A 19,979-nucleotide genomic window follows, 5' to 3' on the forward strand; every position below is an offset into this window, starting at 1 on the left:
GTACCAAGGTCACATACCAGGGGGCCCAAAATCGACCTGGAACTTCGGCTTTGCAACACCTGTCCACATACCAAATATCATCGTAATCCATCAAGAAGTTCTGGAGTTATACTGACTACAGTAGTGCGGAAACACAAACATACACACACACACACACACACACACACAAACAGAGACACACAGACAGACAGAGACACCCAAAACTATATCTCCATTTTTCACGGAGATGAAAAGGCAAGCGGTATCTAGTTGGACCCCCAAAATAAAATACGTAGTTATGCAAATTTATCCCACAATCCTCTCTCTAACAAATGTAGGCTGACATACTAATTTTGATAGTAAATATCGGTCTATTTAGTCATAAGATTGATACATGAGTAAGAAGATACGTTCGTACCTCGCCGTCGAAAAGATCTAATCTCTTCTCGTACTCAGCTCCAAAAAGCTGCATTCCGATGACAGCGAAAATGTAGACGACGATGCCTAGGATGAAGGTGAGATTACCCAAGGCGCCTATAGAGCTGCCGATGATTGAGATGAGCAGGTTCAACGTCGGCCAGGACTTGGCAAGTTTGAATACTCTCAGCTGTGGACAAGAGGAGACATTGGCTTCTTGCTATCTTGTTATCGTAAACAAAACTGACATCAGATCAACATTGGTGATCAGGCGCAACAACAAGTAGTCGGATACGTGTGTGCGCAAGGTGGGATGAAAAGGCACCTGGGTTCCAGACAGCCAGATTGTCTTTGGGAAAGATTTCGCATGGCAACTGTAAGACAAGCGCAGCTGATGTCTATGCATATAGTGTATTGTTTATTGCTCATTTCTTCATCAGATGTACATAAGCAGGGAGAACACGACTGCATTCCCTCTGAATTGAGTACCATTTGTTACAGTCTTCATTAAAATCATCACCAATGCACAAAGACAATAGTTACACACAAATCTACTATTATTTACTGTTTGAATCAAAACAGCTCGAGTATGTTACTGCTTAGCACCGCCAACAGTTATCTCAATAGAAGATAATGGAGCCGCGGCAAAGACGTTTAGATGGAAAAGTCCCTACCAATCTAAATGACCTGAGAACAGACAGCCCCTGGACGCCTTCTAATCCAAGCTCGGCCAGACTGAGGATAACGATGATGGCATCAAAACAGTTCCAACCGCTGCTGAAGTACACCGCAGGTCCGAGGGAAATTAACTTCAGAAAAAATTCTGCTGCAAATATGGCCGTGAAAACCTGTGGTTTGGAAATATACATTTTTGCTTAACAGACATAAATGGATTATTTAAAACTATACTGCGTTAAAGATAAGAAAGCAGTCTTATCGAGTATTTGGCTATCAGAACTGCGGCCCTCATTTTGCTCTGAGTGATTGCTAATTCAATTCTGATGAGGGCTGCAGATTGACGGACGAAAAAAAGGGTCAGACTTTTGTATTGTTTTTTCAAGAGCGCATTCTAGCTATCCACGAATATGAGATTTCATGCAAAGTTACATGCCCCCCCCCTTTTTACCTGGACAGGAAACTATATGACCCCTGTTTATTTACCTAAACAGCAAAAGAGACCAATTGACCGTAGATGTTCCCGGAGTCGGTGTTTCTGACATATTAAGACATGTAATTGACACGCATCCGTTTACATTTTCATTTTTTTTACAGTCGATAGTTTGTAGCAATGACCTGATTGTACTTACGTAATTTCCGGTTTTAAGGGTCAGCTCAAAAGACTCGCTTTTGCCGTAATGGTCCATGGCCATGAACATTGTGTTCAGAACAATACATAGAGTGATCAAAAGGTCTATTAACGGGTCCATGACAAAAAGGGACAGAATTGCTTGAAATCGTTTGAAGCAAGAACAACACTCCCAGCTGTTCCAAAAGGTATTGCAGCACCAGGTTTTCAACTTGTCCGCCAGCTTTGGTTTATTTCCAATGTCCTCATCGTCATCTGTGTCATAGTACCCTGTTAACGGGACGAGAAAACATTCTTGGTATAGTAGTAACAGTGAAAAACGGCTTTTAGTCAAGTAATTCTAAAGCTAGAAAACAACAGAACATAACAAGCATAATTCAGAGAGGAAATTGGCTTGTATGTTAAGACGCTTTCATATTTGCAAGGAAGTCGAACGTTTGAAAAGACTTCAAAGCATAAGCCATTGTAGACGTTACTCGTCCATTCAGAGCATGTCGTGAATAATTCAAAAGGACAGCAATATGCTTTACCCGGGTTATATGTAATCTAAAGAATCTTACAGGGTATTTCCGTGTTCGATTTCCTGAAGTCTTCGACATCTTGCCAATTGCCAGAGTCATGACGCGATTCTACCGCCATCCCATTTGGAACCTTTCGCTCTGAAATGGCCTGTAAGGATGTAACAAATGCAACAGGCACAACGATTGCATATGCATCCAACTTTCAACTCACATAATGAATTATCAATAGCATAGTAACGTTAATATCAATACAACGTTTCCTTAATCAAAATTGTACAAAAAGAGCTTCAAAGATACGTATACATACACTGTGGTAGTGTTTCTATCTTGTCATCACGTTGGACCCAAGAGGGTGTCAATGATGATCTGGTGATATTCACGAGCATGGACTTCAGGGGAGGACGTGTCTGTACAGGCCACCTTTATTACTACATGTATACTACGTTACTGGCGACAAAACACGAAATACTACACTTGCAGAGCTCTTCCCAACTGTGGCCAAATCTGATTGGCAACTGATGTGGTTAATTACCATACCGCTCTGTACACTACGGCATGTTAGAAACATTTACCTTTATATCCATCTCCGATTGGTCGCTAAGGATGTCTGGAAGTGACGTTCTTTCTGTATCTGGGCTCTGAACCATGCTGTCCATAGTGAAACTTTGGACAACGTTGTCGTTCAACAATTCATACGATCTACTCCGCAAGATTACGCTGTGAAGGCTGAATCTGTGAACAACCATATCAAATAGTCACTCATCAAAATGTTTATTTTTCAGAACTACATGTGTATTCTCAGTGCAAATGTAGTATAAGTTCATACCTCTTTTGATAGAGATGTAAAATTATAGAATAGAAGCAAGTTTGCCATCAACTTATATGTAACGTTAAGTGATGAATCATACTATTACTTAATTTGAATTACAACTCATATCACGAATCTAAGATCACATCAATGCAGTTGATTTGTCTTGTTTACATCCTTGGCCATGTGAAATAGTCGGTTCGCTTGGCACCTATCGATGCTGTTTCAGAGGTAGAGTTTGCATGCAAATGTTCTTTAACACTCACTATTGTAATGACGCAAGAAAATGTATTTTAAAGTATTATGAAATGTAGGCCTTCTGACGAACCTACTGCCGCGTTTGCTGCCTGTTTTGTCCAGGGAATCGCTGGAACCGTGTTTGGCGTCACTTGCCATGGAGACACAGTCACAACAGCAGTCCCCAGAGTGACACGGCTCGCTTCCCGAACACGAACACGACGACGACGACGATGAGGACGAACCGTCGTCATCGTCCTGAAAACAAAAGAATCCATACATTGAAACTCTCATACGTTGATGAAGGTTAGACATCAAGATAGAAAATTACGCAATACAAAATAAATCAAGCCACTGGATAATTTCTCTATCGGGAAAAGGAATCAGCGTGTTGAACTCTCCGGTACGTGGACCCCGCCCTGCTAGAAACTGCAGACGCTCCTGTGGTCTAAGAAGAGAGGGAGTTCCTCATTGACTCACTTACATGTCAACTCAGAGACCATCTATAAACACGTTACCATGTCTCCAGACTCGTTCTCAGTCATTGGTGAAAGAGAGTGGGTGCCATCTGAAACGTCTGACTTCCGTGAGAATTCATTCAGTTGCTTGATTCATTTCGTATTTCGTAAAGGTCTAGTAGTCAGTGGTGAGGCATGCGCAGAAATAACCAAGTCAATTCTTGGTTAGCACAGCGTGTATCATGGTCACAGGTATCTATTACACTTACTATGGAACCATTGTTATGAACAGGCAAAGATCTAAGACCGTTAGAGTTTATGATCATTGAACTATGATTTTCTTGAAAATATTGATCCCGTCGTGGAAAACCTAAAAACATGTTTAAACCAATTCGCCAATCGGAAAACGATTTTGCTTGCACCAAACACTTGTCGAGGCAGTGTGTTAGTTCATGTAAGTAAGAAAGAAAGAAAAGCGAAAAAAGTGAGATTTACTCAAGCAACTGTAGCACTGTCATATCTCCGAAATGTCCAAATAAGTTTCCTTTAAATGCACCATAGATGCTGTATATACGTCGGAAAATACAGTAAGTCATCTGTAGCCGTTAAGCTATAGCCTTACGTTGTCGTTCGCATCCGCGTATGACATAGCCACAACGGCCAGCATCAGGTTAATGAGGTAGCAGGAACCCAGGAAGATGATTAAGATGAAGAACAGCATGTTCCACGGACCAGCCGCCCGGATTATCTGTCAATGAAACATAGAATGTAATAGAATAGAATTCAGGACAAACTTTATCCTAGACCATTGTATACGATACAAAGTACAAACGTTCAATCCATCTGACAATATTTAGGCATATTATTGCTATCTCGAGACACGTCTGGTAAATAGAGCTTTACTGTCAAATTTTACAAAGTTTAAATCATCTTACCAATTGGTAGAGATTCTCCCAGTAGTCTTGCGTAATAAGGCGGAAGGACGATAACATCGCGTAGCCGAAAGTGTCGAAACTTGTGTAGCCATGGTTTGGGTTCGTCCCTATTCCTGGAAGGCACGTGTACCCGGCGGGGCATTGTCTGCAAGTAAATATTTGTTTTTTTTTTGTATATCGCACTTGCTAACAGAAATAAAAACATGAATAGTACGATGTTTTGGTGTCAAATTTGTTTCGATGATCATTCAATCAATTATTCTTTGTCATTTCACTCACCCAGCACCGCTGACACACTCACCCAGTACCACTGACACACTCACCCAGCACCGCTGACACACTCACCCAGCACCGCTGACACACTCACCAAGCACCACTGACACACTCACCCAGTACCACTGACACACTCACCCAGCACCTCTGACACACTCACCCAGCACCACTGACACACTCACCCAGCACCGCTGGCACACTCACCCAGCACCGCTGACACACTCACCCACCACCACTGACACACACAGTACCACTGACACACTCACCCAGCACCGCTGACACACTCATCAAGCACCACCGACACACTCACCCAGCACCACTGACACACTCACCTAGTACCACTGACACACTCACCCACCACTGACACACTCACCCAGCACCACTGACACACTCACCAAGCACCACTGACACACTCACCCACATCCATGCAATAACACACCTACCCACCACCACTGATACACCTACCCAGTACCACTGACACACTCACCCAGCACCACTGACACACTCAACCACCACCACTGACACACTCACCCAGTACCACTGACACACTCACCCACCACCACTGACACACACAGCACCACTGTCACACACTGCACCGCTGACACACTCAACCAGCACCACTGACACACTCACCCAGTACCACTGACACACTCACCCACCACCACTGACACACACAGCACCACTGTCACACACTGCACCGCTGACACACTCATCAAGCACCACCGACACACTCACCCAGCACCACTGACACACTCACCCAGTACCACTGACACACTCACCCACCACCACTGACACACTCATCCACCACCACTGACACACTTACCTAGTATCACTGAAACACTCACCCAGCACCGCTGACACACTCACCCAGTACCACTGACACACTCATCCACCACCACTGACACACACAGCACAACTGACACACTCACCTACCACCACTGACACACTCACCCAGCACCACTGACACACTCACCCACCACCACTGACACACTCACCCACCACCACTGACACACTCACCCAGCACCACTGACACACACAGCACCACTGTCACACACAGCACCGCTGACACACTCACCCAGCACCACTGTCACACTCACTCAGCACCACTGACACACTCACCCAGCACCACTGACACACTCACCCAGTACCACTGACACACTCACCCACCACCACTGACACACTCATCCACCACCACTGACACACTTACCTAGTATCACTGAAACACTCACCCAGCACCGCTGACACACTCACCCAGTACCACTGACACACTCACCCACCACCACTGACACACACAGCACAACTGACAAACTCACCTACCACCACTGACACACTCACCCAGCACCACTGACACACTCACCCACCACCACTGACACACTCACCCACCACCACTGACACACTCACCCACCACCACTGACACACTCACCTAGTACCACTGAAACACTCACCCAGCACCGCTGACACACTCACCCAGCACCACTGACACACTCACCCAGCACCACTGACACACTCACCTAGTACCACTGAAACACTCACCCAGCACCGCTGACACACTCACCTAGCACCACTGACACACTCACCCACCACCACTGACACACACAGCACCACTGACACACACAGCACCGTTGACACACTCACCTACCACCACTGACACACTCACCCACCACCACCGACACACTCACCTAGCACCACTGACAAACTCACCCAGTACCACTGAGACACTCACCCACCACCACTGACACACTCATCCAGTACCACTGACACACTCACCCACCACCACCGACACACTCACCTAGCACCACTGACACACTCACCCAGTACCACTGAGACACTCACCCACCACCACTGACACACTCACCCACCACCACTGACACACACAGCACCGTTGACACACTCACCTAGTACCACTGAGACACCCACCACCACTGACGCACTCACCCACCACCATGCAATGACACACCTACCCACCACCACTGATACACCTACCCAGTACCACTGACACACTCACCCACCACCATGCAATGACACACCTACCCACCACCACTGATACACCTATCCAGTACCACTGACACACTCATCACCCACCACCACTGACACACCTACCCAGTACCCACCCCTGATTGTAGGACACTTACCCTGCACCGCTGGCGTTTCCACACAGAGGCCACTCCCCGTTGTAATAGTACCAGTTGGCTATAGAACATTTATAAAGATTACATTGGCTAAATTAATAGAAGACGTATATTAAGTACACATGTATAAGCTGGTACGTGTAAATCCATACAAATGGCGTGTCATGGGCTTCTATGCCTCGATATCAAAAGAGATTATTCAGAAAAAATTTTAAGAAACAATTCCTTCTGCTAAAACAAAAATAACTTCAAAACGTGGTTAAGGAAAATTGACTATTTGAGATACACTAACATTTATACTGCATCAACACAAGCAGCGGCCCTTTTGATAAGTCATGTCTTTACACTGCAAGGTCCAGTTATACATCCTCAACGACCTCATGAACTCGCCAAAGGATGTTTACCTTTTGGAGTAGTTACTTAAGTTATGTGTGTTCTTCCATTGCAGTGGTCTAGACACTCTTCGGGTAACATGTAGTACATTTACTCATTGATTATGCAAATAAGGTCCGCACAAATTACATCATTTCATCATCTTTGATATCCAAATAACACAAGTTGTTCAAAGTATGAATATCTTATCTTAGCAAAGAAGGCTTTTGAAGCATTTCCCCAAAGATTATGGAAATGAGTGTCTAATTTTCATGATTTATTTCTGATGACGTCCACATTCACTTACCCTCCAAATGCTGCAAGACTGAAATTCCCACACTTTACAGTTCTTTCTTTCATTTTTATTATATAATATCTATCGGTATTCGTCTCTTTCTCAGTTACATTTGTCGAATCTTTGAGTCCCACATCGAATGCAGCGTATTTATAAACTGTCCCATTTCCACGATTAGCATATGGTAATGTAAATCATACCATACATATCAAGAACAATGACGATTCGTCAACATTTTCTTGAGTTAGTCTCTTTAAAAGTTGGAAGTATAATCAGCCCCTGTAGTTTCATAAAAAATGCGGCTAAGGGGCCCAAACCTACAGAAATTACTCTCCCTCCCGAGAGCTATCTACCACTAACACATCACGACAATGACATGTCCAGAACTCGAGATATCAATACCAGAAGATCCACGACAGTACCATAGCAAGCCGCTAGAAGGCCCTACATCTAATCATTTTGAGGTCTCAAGCAGACCTATCCACATACCAATTATCAATACAATCCATCCAGGCATTCTTGAGTTATTGTGTACATATAAGGAAGGAAGGACACACACACACACACACACGAACACTGATGAAAACGTAACCTTTAAGGCGAAGGTAATGATTTTGGTAAATTACCTGAATTTTATTACCTATAAGGCCTAATAGAAAAAGAAAGAATAAAAGGTAGTTTGTCTCATAAAATTATCAGGTTCAGATTGAAAACCTGTTTCGAAGAAAACTATGTTCTTCACGCCGTACGGGTGGGCTAACTATATAGCTCATATCATATTCATTCTTTTACTGTAAGTAAGGGTATTTTGTATGTTTATCTCTTAATAATAATACGGTTACATTCTGACTAACAACCATTAAGTTCCCTGGAGACATAACTCAAGCTCTAAACTCACTTTCGTTGTTTATGTGCGCCATGTACGTCTCGTCTGTGACATTGGATGATGTGTTATTGTCTGTCGGTAGGTCGCGCACACACTTGTTCAGTAGAGTCCCCATGTAGAGTTGCAGCGCGAGGAGTGAGAAGACAGCCAGGCAAAATACTGTCAGCAGGATAACGTCCCGAAGATTCTTCACTGATTCTATCAAAGCTTTCACTATGGTTTTTAAACCTGTAAGACAAACCGCATCATTTGCTATTCTGACTAGTCTTGTTGGATCTAGATTCATGTTTGTTGTATCTTCTTTATATAAATCATAGTCATGCACTACAAATGAAGGAAAAGTTTCTATACAACTATGAGGGCCTGTAATAATAGCAAGCTGTTAATATAGCATACGCGAAACCCAGCTAACAGGTTACATCTGTGAATTCCGTTGTAGCTTCTTGACTTTTAGTGGCATCACCAGGTAAATACCTCTTTACCCGAAGGCATCATAGGCATGATGTGCGGTGAGTTCAACAATAGATCACCTCATTTCCAGAATGCTCACCTGGCACTACAGAAATAGTCTTCAGTGCCCTGAGTACTCTGAAGGCTCTCAGAGCAGAAAGGTTCCCCAGATCAACAAACATGGTGACATAGCTGGAAAAGAAAATGAACATGTATTAGTAAAAGCTACGATAACGGAACCTGTAAAATATGGAGAGTATTCTTATTAGTTAGATGGAAGTTGCGCTGGTTTGAGCTATAGATAGTAAATTAGAATACCAGTAAGAAAATGACAAGTTTTGACTGCGTGCAAAGTTAAGAAAAAACTCAGACAGACTGAATAGTCTATAACAATGAAACAATCACCTGAAAGCCTTTCTTGAAATAGCGGCTGTTTTTGTTAAGTTTTAAGAAAGGATGCATATCTAATCTTTCTGGATATAAATATGCAAACTTCCACAATGTATGGAAATCTGTCGCCAGTAGAAAAGTCTTTGTGGGGATAGAAGACGTCTAATGTTGTAAGCATCCTAGTTGATAAGCACCCGTCACTTACATATATGTTGTACGATAGTTCCGAGATAGATAATTGGGGACAGTCGTGGAGATGTAGTTAGAAATGCTGCAATGTTATTTATTTCAGCACCGTTTGATGTTTCGCCGTTGAAACCGTACGACCTCCAATCAATGTTTCACCATTCTATACCTTTATCGGAGTTGTTTCACGGCTATAACAAGGATGTCGTTAAGTTAGCCGAATGGCACGATTCTCCCACGACACTCCCAAAACAAAAATTGTCGTACGACATCCCTGTGATGTTCGGTTGTTGTGTAATAAGCCTGTGATTTGTATACGACCATAATAAGCTCAGAGTGGAGATCGAGCATGCAACTTTATGCACCAGCTGTGTAGCCCTTGCGCAATATAAAATGTAGTCAATTAATTCCTCAAAGGGGATGTGCGATAATAACGATGGTTGGCCCGATGTGGGGGAAATCGTGCGACCCAAAATGTACTCTAACAAAAATCTAACGATTTGGATTTTGTCAATATTAACCAGGCTTATCTGCTTTTTTATTGAATTTCGACCTCCTTTATACATCAGAATTGAATCAATAAACAAAATGATGAATACAGAAGGACAAGAAAAGGGAAAAGCTAAAGCAAAACATGAGAAAAAGATCCAGTCGTCCGTGTTGGGGCATAGAAAGGGAAAACTTATACTAATAAGAAAAAGGAATGAAGAAAATGAGGGGTAATAATGACTCAGCACTACTTCAAGGATTCTCTTCGAGGTGACGCCGAAATATGCGTCACATATTCCAGGGCTCTTAATATGCTACGTATACACGATGCAATTGGATGGACTTAATTAAGGTCTCATTCATGATTTTTTTCGCCCCATAGGCTTACATGTTATAAAACGTGTTTTACATGGGCCCGTTCGTAATAAAGCTATAAGAAATGCACCAATGTCATTCATTTACCGTCCGACCCCGCGCGCGGCTGCCAAACTTTACCTGTTCATTGCTTCTGTTACAAACAAGCTTTCATCAGTTTGACCCTTGAGATCAGTCGGGCTGGTTGAAAGGGAATTTTCCACCGATATAAACACAATGTCATGTTCATGCAGCCGTTCATTTTTTGGAGCACGGACTCGGAGTAATATAGGAATGAGACCTTTAACATTACTATACATAAAAAAGAACCTTGTATCGGACCACTACCCTGTATGCCACCCTACGAAAAATGTCATACGCCATTTGTACAGCTGTCGCACGAATCCCCTATTTCTAAACTTGACAACTTGTCACATGACATAAGTACCCAATATTTCCTATGTATATCGATCGGTGATGTAGTGGGATAAAATTATTTGATCACTTCAAACAGCAGGCGATTTCTCTATCCCGCATATTTGCGGACTCAAATATGATATCAATTAAAAATGAGCAGCATACACAACTCTTCTGCACTGTCAGCGTCCAATGAAAAGTAAGGTATACTCACGCTAAAAGTATGACTATGAAGTCAAGCCAGTTCCAAGCGTCTCGAAGATATGTGAATGGCTCTAGAATAAAACCTCTTGCCAATATCTTTACAATCATCTCGAATGAGTAAACACCGGTAAAAACGTATCTGAAAGAGAGAGATTATCGCAAAACTTGTATTGAAACAGAAACTGAACACATCACAACGCTACCGTGATTCTGCCCACATTAAAACAACTGTTTTTATATCATAAAGTTCTCATACAGAAATATCACTCGACATGCAAACCTTCACATCGGTCTAGATCGGGGATATGACTCACATAGTAACATCTCCCGTATCAAGAGTGCGCCCCGAGTCGCATCCTGCATATACAAAACAGGGCCAAACCACGCATTCTGGATACGATGTTCTATCCAAAACCCGTCGCAGGCAAAACCATTTTAAGATAGGCACGTGGTATTGAGGGCCAAATTACATACATACAGCACTTGCATTTTACACATACATTACACACACACAACCAGGCGCTCTACACATTCATACACAACCACACGCTGTATAAACACGCAACCAGGCGCTTTACACCTATACTCACAACCTGGCGCATGACACATACACACCCATTCCACCGCTTCACACATGCATAGGCCTATGGTTACACATACACAGCAGTCACCTCTTCTCACATACATTTCTAGGGAGTGATCATGGGCCATGATGCTGGGTGGGGTTCATATCATCTACATATTTGTTTACTACATATTTACAACGTAATGCGTTGTCAATCAGCGATATCTGCAACAGTACAAAATAGGCCCCTGCAGTTCCAAAAAAGCTTACTCTCCCTCCAAAGAGCCATCCACCACTCAGGAATCATGACCATATGTTCAGAACACGAGACATCAAAACCGGAAGTTCCGCTAAAGTATCATAGAAAGTCGCTTGGGGCCAAATCGTTTCGATGTCTCGCCAAGACCTATCCACCTACCAAATGTATCTACAATCTATCTACTTATCTATTTATTCATTCTTTTTATTCTTTAATTCATTCTTTTATTTGTCGGTTGGTTTGTTAACTGGCTTGCTTGTTGGTTGGTTGGTTGGTTGGTTGGTTGGTTGGTTGGTTGGTTGGTTGGTTGGTTGGTAAATACAACAGCTTATGAACATATCATCATAGTTTTGGGTCTGTCTGTAAACATTATATAAATGGAGAACATGAGAATAGCATGAGGTGTGCTAGGTCACATTCCATGGCTATTTCCTGTGTAACTAAGGTAGCAATAAAATTTTAAGATAGAAATCAAGCAAAATAGCACAAAGTTGTCCTGGGAAAGGAGGAAACGCTACAATTATTGTTTACATTGACGCGGACTTGGCGGGCGGAGGTATGCAGTTGCCAAGCTCTAGTACTTACAAGTACCATTCCATATGCCCGTGCTGCTGGGCATTCTTAAGTTATACAACAAAATAATTCATAATTGTGCTTTTGGCCTACAAAATCAGAAAAACCCGGGCTGACATAACAAACACTCACAGTAGTATGGGTACTTACTCTGTTATCTCTGGTGGGGCGGTCATCGTCATAAAAACACAGTTCACCAGAATCGCCATCATCACCAACAAGCTGAACCACGTGATTAGGTCAAGTTAAATATTGTTTATTGCTTTATCTCTATTGAGAGTGACGATTAAATGACATTTATCAACAGCGTCTAAAGGGAATTTATTGAAATATACAGCCATTATACATATATATACGACGTAACGCTACTTCACCTAGTTCCGCAGGTTAACATAATACCGGGATTATTAAGAACGGGGTTCTAGGGTTATATGCTAGATGTAACATTAATAATATCGCCAGAAATGCAAACTTTACAGACTAACGTATTCAGATCACTGTCTGAAAGGCTTCAATAACCCTGCATTCGAAAACGCCACGGGCGTTCCTTTAAAATTGCACCATTTTTGTATCAACAGAGCTAGAGAAGAACTAGAAAGGCAACATTTGCGGGAGCAAATGCAACATGCAACATTTCCCTCTCCATGCAAAAAAGCGACTGTGGCATAGAGGCTAACGTTTGTTGCATGTCTGCAATGTTGGTATTTGAATGAATAATTGAATTGAAGACCAGTCAGAAATGGGTCTCTCCCAATTTGAAACCCTATGCATGGATTGGCTCTTCCAGGCACCCATATTCATACTGGACCATTAAAAACCACATTCATAAAAAAACTGGACCTTTTTGATAATCAACCAAGCCAAAAATTGAATTTTTTTAAATGCCCCCTCATACAATAATGGGCTCTTCCAGTGGTGTGTGGACCAACACGTGTCATGCAAATTTCAGAATGTAAACAATTAGAATCTTGCTGAAGATGTAGATTTCTTCTGCGGAAGAATTTCCGCCATTCGAGAGTCCAGACAAGTTTTCATTACGCAGCGAACAGTTCTTCGAACCAACTTAGGTTTTGCAAAGGTAACACAAATTTCTGCTAAATGTACCGCCAATTTCTGGTCCGTATTTCGTGACCTGTACTGTAACATTGACACATACCACCCTTACAAAAATGTTGCTGAAGAAAGGATACACAACGGTTGAACCATCTCCCTCCAAATGTCCCCCCGTTCAATGATTACGCGCCAGCTGCACGTACACGGGGCTTGGGGTCACTGACCTTTAGGTCGTGTTGTTCGTTCATAAATGTTCGAGCTTCTACTTGAGAAATAACAGACAGCCGCCGCGTATCTTCAGCCAAATTACCATTGTTTTGAGTGTTGTACAGCCGCTGACGTATTGTTCGTTTCTACCGACAATAATGGAGTAAATACAGCATGTTTAGCCATACTTCTCGCCATGCAAAAAATGGACTGTCCCAAATAAAAATGGACCATTCTAAAATACTTCCACTAAAAAAATGGATCAATCCAGTCCAAAATTGAGTTTAAAAACAATTAGTCTCTCCATACAGGTATGGAGTCTTCCAGTAGCACCTCAACACAATATGGACCAGTCCAAAACCATATCCACATACATAAATACACTACTACTAACAAATGGACTTTTTCATAATCACTCCAGCTCAAAATTGAAATGAATAATTAAAGAATCCTCCCCTTGCAAGAATGGGATATTCCGTGCCATCTCCATGTAAACTAGACCAGTCGAAAAATATCCGCTCAGAATTACACTCTTGCGCATAATCAACCCAGTTCAAAATTGAATTGAAAAAGATTAACCCCAGGAAAGAATGAAGTTTTCCATAGTATACATAATGATATATATGAGGATTTGACAGGAGAAGAAGGAAATTACCAAAAACAACATATTGCAGAAATGCAAAATAACTTTATTAACTCAATTGGCCAATCGGGTGGTCGCAAGGCTCGCAGCCAGGCCAGGTGCAATTGGGGTCACTGACCTTTAGGTCACAGCCAGGCCAGGTGCAATTGGGGTCACTGACCTTTAGGTCATATGAGGAAAATACCCAACGTTCTCCTCAAAAATACCCTGCAAAATCGTATTTTGAAGTAATGTTTGCCAAAAGTGCGAATGGGGTTCTCTGAATTTTTTGTTCAATGTACCCCCATAGCAAATTTCAGGTCATATGGATGTATTTCCAGAGCACAGGAGGCCAAAATGTACGTTTTTTGGTCAGAAAAACCTCAATAAAATCACTTTCAAGTCAATATCGAAAAAATGAAAAAAAAGTCCGGGGGTATTTGCCTTCACTACCAAATTTCAGGTCAATTGGTAAAAAAATGACAAAGATGAATCGAATGTACCTGAACCTGCTACACCTAACTTCATCGGGTGTAGCAGGTTCAGGTACATCCCCTCTCCCGCTCTGTGCCAGCCTAGTATAGCTTGTTTATAGTACAGGGGTAGGTGCTCCATATTTGGAGAGTTTGATTTGTTTTTAAAGTGCATTTTTAGGATAAGAAAATTTTCCCCAAAACTGTTCATATATAAGTGTGGTATCAATTTCCAGTCTCCTGATGTCTTGTTCATGAGGCGTCGAATCATGCTAGCGTGTAATGCCTCGATTTGTGTTCTAATATCTATCATCTTTAGTCCCCCCTTTTCGTAGTTTGCTATGACAACTGATCTTTTAACTCTATCTCTCTTGCCAGACCACAAAAACATGTAAAATAGCTTGTTTAGTCTAACAATAACGTTTTCAAGGACAACAAGTGCTGTAGCGCTATAGGTTATCTGGGACATTATCAAGGTTTTCAATATCGTCACTTTTCCATATAAAGTTAGATTTCTGCCTTTCCATACATTTAACATATGTTCTATTTTGGTGACCTTTTGTTGCCAATTATTCTCCTCGCATTCCTTTTTTATTGTAACTAAAATAGGGTCCCCCGAAAGTACGAAATGGAACGAAATGGAACGAAATGGAACGAAACGGAACGAAACGGAACGAAATGGAACGAAATGGAACGAAATGGAATGAAATGGAACGAAATGGAATGAAATGGAACGAAATGGAACGAACTAAAACATATGTAACATTATGAAATAAAATACCAGTAGATAGCGAAATATTAGGAACGTTGTAACATTCACAGTAGACGGGAACAGGAAGCAAATACATAATATAACGTGTATTATTTCTTGAATCTGTTTGATAATAGTAAATAAAACGTTTTTGCTGCGTTTGTGTGGCTAGATTTTTCCCTGAAAATGGGGGCGCCGCGTGCAAAGAGCTCGGCCGCTCTTCCTTGATTTTACCAACGATCTGCAAATGAACTACTGCAAATAGCAGGGAAAACAAGCAAACGGAACTGAGTATCGAAGTAAGGACTGGATTATACAGAAGTTGGTGGTAACATTGCATCTCATAATTCACCAAGAGGGAATGAGGCAAGCGTAATTTCATTATTTTTATACAGCGTGTTTGCGTGTTGCAAATGGAGCCCCGCATGCAAATGAACCGCCACTGTTGCCAGCGCACCGGAACTGTGCACGTGGGCCTGCTACCGGCAGGTTAAATCAAACTCCGACTTCCCAGTTTTATTTACATACGGTTTTAGTCCATAACTAGTCATAGCATTTGCATATATGCGCAACAACGATTTTTATACAACCAATTGTTCAGCTGGTCGGCTGTCGGAGAATGGGCCCCTCCGTTAATTATATGCAAATGCAGCTCTGCGCTGCGTTACCAATGTGATATTTCACACTCCATTCAATCACGGACGTGGACTGGGAACTACCTCTGGAGACATTTCTGCTTCCTTGTTCACAACAAAACAAAGGGATGGTGTGAACGAGCATGCAGGAAATGTATTTCACGGTTCACACAACACGCAAACACGCTGTATGAATAATGACATTACGCTTGCGTCATGCCCCCTTGGTGAATTATGAGATGCAATGTTACCACCAACTTCTCTGTATAATCTAGTCCTTACTTCGAAAATTCGATACTCACTTCCGTTAGCTTGTTTTCCCTGCTATTTTCAGCAATTCATTTGCAGATAGTTGGTAAAATCAAGGAAGAGCAGCCGAGCTCTTTGCACGCGCCCCCATTTTCAGGGAAGAATCTAGCCACGAAAACGCAACAAAAACGTTGTATTTGATATTATCAGATAGATTCAAGAAATAATACACGTTATATTATGTGTTTACTTCCTGTTCCGGTCTACTGTGAATGTTACAACGTTCCTTATATTTCGCTATCTACTGGTGTTTCATTTCATAATGTTACATATGTTTAAGTTCGTTCCATTTCGTTCCATTTTGTTCCATTTCATTCCATTTCGTTCCATTTCGTTCCATTTCGTTCCATTTCGTTCCATTTCGTTCCATTTCGTTCCATTTCGTTCCATTTCGCACTTTCGGGGGACCGCTAAAATATACTCCTAGTGATTTGACTGGGGTTTCGGGTATAGAAATTCCTTGTATTTGTTTTTTCCTGAATTTTCAGCATCCCGCCCATATAGCTTGAGTTTTATTCAGGTTTAGTTCAGGTCCTGCAATTTTACTGAAGTAGGACAAGGCTTTTATTGCAGTATGTACAGACCCCTCGTTTGCTAGAAGTAATGTTGTATCTTCTGCAACTTGTTTTAACTTCATTTATATTCATCTGATATTCTAATTCACAGTATATCTTTATTTTGGTTTATATATAAAGCTAAAATTTCCATTACAAACATAAATAGAATAGCTGATAACGGACATCCTTGTCTTACACCTCGTCCTAGAAGAAAAAATTCAGAAATCCAGCCATTGTTAATAATTCCGCTTGTACATTTTTTGTAGATGGTTTTTATCCAGCTCATATCCAAGGCTTTCCTGAAATCGAGAAATAATGATATTCCAGGGATGTTTTTTGCTTCTGTATAAGTCATAATATCAATACGTTGTCTAATGTTTTGTGTGATGCAGCTCCTTTGATATATGCTGTTTGGTTTTCATTAATCAACTTTGACAGAAGGGGTTTCAATCTGTTTGCAAGTATATGTATGTATATATATTTTAAGATCGACGTTCAGCAAACTAATTGGTCTCCTATTTTCAAGATTTTCTTCCTCCCCACTCTTGTATAGTAGTTTAAGAATAGCTTTTCTTTGTGATAATGACAACTCCCCTTTTTCTAGGCCTTCTCTAATTGAATCAATTACCACCTGGCCTATGATGTCCCAGAAAGCTTGATAAAACTCGACAGTTAGCCCATCTGATCCAGGAGTTTTCCCTGTCTTCATTTGTGAAAGTGCATTTTGAAATTCTATATCGTGCAGTTCCCTATCTAACATTACGTTATCCTCTTGAGACAAAATGAGTGGTTTGTCAACAGTTTCCAGAAATTTGTTTACTTCGTCTTCAGGCATCTGGCGAGAAGTGTACAAATTTGCATAAAAATCCTTACATTGTTGAAGTATTTCGGTGTTGTTTGTAAGCATTCGATTGTTGAGTCCTGTCAATATTTTGATGGTGTTTTTTTTGTTATTATGTTTAGCCATACCTAGTATGGCTCAACATATTGTTTTTCCTCATGTTTCTTCTTCTTCTTCTCCTGTCCTGTCAAATCTTCAAATCCATTCATCTTTGTCATTTTTTGACCAAATGACCTGAAATTTGGTAGTGTAGGCAAATACCCCCGGTCTTTATTTTTTATTTTTTCGATATTGACCTTGAAAGTGATTTTAGTGAGGTTTTTCTGACCAAAAACGTACATTTTGGCCTCCTGTGCTCTGGAAATACATCCATATGACCTGAAATTTGCTATGGGGGTACATTGAACAAAAAATTCAGAGAACCCCATTCGCACTTTTGGCAAACATCACTTCAAAATACGATTTTGCAGGGTATTTTTGTGGAGAACGTTGGGTATTTTCCTCATATGACCTAAAGGTCAGTGACCCCAATTGCACCTGGCCTGGCTGTGACCTAAAGGTCAGTGACCCCAATTGCACCTGGCCTGGCTGCGAGCCTTGCGACCACCCGATTGGCCAATTGAGTTAATAAAGTTATCTTGCATTTCTGCAATATGTTGTTTTTGGTAATTTCCTTCTTCTCCAGTCAAATCCTCATATATATCATTATGTATACTATGGAAAACTTCATTCTTTCCTGGGGTTAATCTTTTTCAATTCAATTTTGAACTGGGTTGATTATGCGCAAGAGTGTAATTCTGAGCGGATATTTTTCGACTGGTCTAGTTTACATGGAGATGGCACGGAATATCCCATTCTTGCAAGGGGAGGATTCTTTAATTATTCATTTCAATTTTGAGCTGGAGTGATTATGAAAAAGTCCATTTGTTAGTAGTAGTGTATTTGTTTATGTGGATATGGTTTTGGACTGGTCCATATTGTGTTGAGGTGCTACTGGAAGACTCCATTCCTGTATGGAGAGACTAATTGTTTTTAAACTCAATTTTGGACTGGGGTGATCCATTTTTTTAGTGGAAGTATTTTAGAATGGTCCATTTTTATTTGGGACAGTCCATTTTTTGCATGGCGAGAAGTATGGCTAAACATGCTGTATTTACTCGCAAATGTTGCCTTTCTAGTTACTTCGTTCTAAATTTAGAAATAACTTTGTAGACTTTTCGCCATCTTCATAATATTTTGTCCTTGCCCTTATCCTTGCTCCTGTTGCTTTGTATTCATAGAATTTGTCTAGTTGTTCCTTTGTTTCAGTATATCTTAAAACGATATGCTGGTTGTCTGTGCTGTTTTTTGTGTGTAATACTCACATTCTTTTCGTCTAGTATATCCATTAAATCTGTAAGTCCTTATCAGTGTCTGATAATCACAGTCCAGTCCGTTCCATGTCAATTCTTCATCAAGTGTAGCACATACATCTGCATTAGCGTCTATGTGACCGCATCTACAGCTACGTTCTGTGTTGTATGATCGTCGCAGTGTTGGATGTTCTTCTCTTGATCGGTGCTGATTCTGAAATCCGCATCGTCTGTTCTTCTCTTAGCTGGCAGACTTGACCTTGGGTCAGAAGATGAACTCGGTGTACGTGGTCTTTTTATTGTCTGTATTGCTCTTGCTCTTCTTAGGAATGTCATGATGGTAGGCAAAGAATTGCTTCTCGGTCGGATGTCCCCCCCCCCCTCTCAGATGCATTTGTCTCTGTCTGTGGACTGTCTCCGTGTTCGTCGGTTCCTGTGTCTTTCGTTTTGGGTTTCTTTTTCTTCTTTTTGTCTGTAGGCTTGATCACTGTTTCGTCTGTAGTGTTATTCTCTTTATTTTGATTTGTCACTTCGTTTTGTGGCAGGAGTTCGATTCTATCGCTTTCCTTTCCGTCCTCTTGTCTGTGCTCTGTGCTCTCTTCTCCAACGTACTCATCAAATGCTTTGTCGATGTATTCCATGTTAGCCTGTGTTTTAGGGGTGCTGTCGGACACCT

At 41.5% G+C, this 19,979-nt stretch overlaps 1 protein-coding gene across 1 annotated transcript in view; it reads right to left on the bottom strand.

Annotated features, from left to right (window-relative positions):
* LOC136422130 (sodium channel protein type 4 subunit alpha B-like) overlaps positions 1–19,979 on the bottom strand; it is a 96,501-nt gene that overhangs the window by 24,457 nt on the left and 52,065 nt on the right. The window contains exons 3-15 of the mRNA XM_066409777.1: positions 12,654–12,734; positions 11,117–11,245; positions 9,167–9,258; positions 8,629–8,844; positions 7,067–7,124; positions 4,662–4,806; positions 4,349–4,474; positions 3,360–3,526; positions 2,796–2,955; positions 2,263–2,371; positions 1,704–1,972; positions 1,071–1,244; positions 398–586 (exon numbers count right to left, since the gene is read on the bottom strand). Coding sequence (XP_066265874.1) covers positions 398–586; positions 1,071–1,244; positions 1,704–1,972; positions 2,263–2,371; positions 2,796–2,955; positions 3,360–3,526; positions 4,349–4,474; positions 4,662–4,806; positions 7,067–7,124; positions 8,629–8,844; positions 9,167–9,258; positions 11,117–11,245; positions 12,654–12,734 — 1,915 coding nt within the window. The remainder of the gene's footprint in view (positions 1–397; positions 587–1,070; positions 1,245–1,703; positions 1,973–2,262; positions 2,372–2,795; positions 2,956–3,359; positions 3,527–4,348; positions 4,475–4,661; positions 4,807–7,066; positions 7,125–8,628; positions 8,845–9,166; positions 9,259–11,116; positions 11,246–12,653; positions 12,735–19,979) is intronic.

Source organism: Branchiostoma lanceolatum, chromosome 16 (genome assembly GCF_035083965.1).
Source record: "Branchiostoma lanceolatum isolate klBraLanc5 chromosome 16, klBraLanc5.hap2, whole genome shotgun sequence".
Taxonomy (NCBI): Eukaryota; Metazoa; Chordata; class Leptocardii; order Amphioxiformes; family Branchiostomatidae; genus Branchiostoma; species Branchiostoma lanceolatum.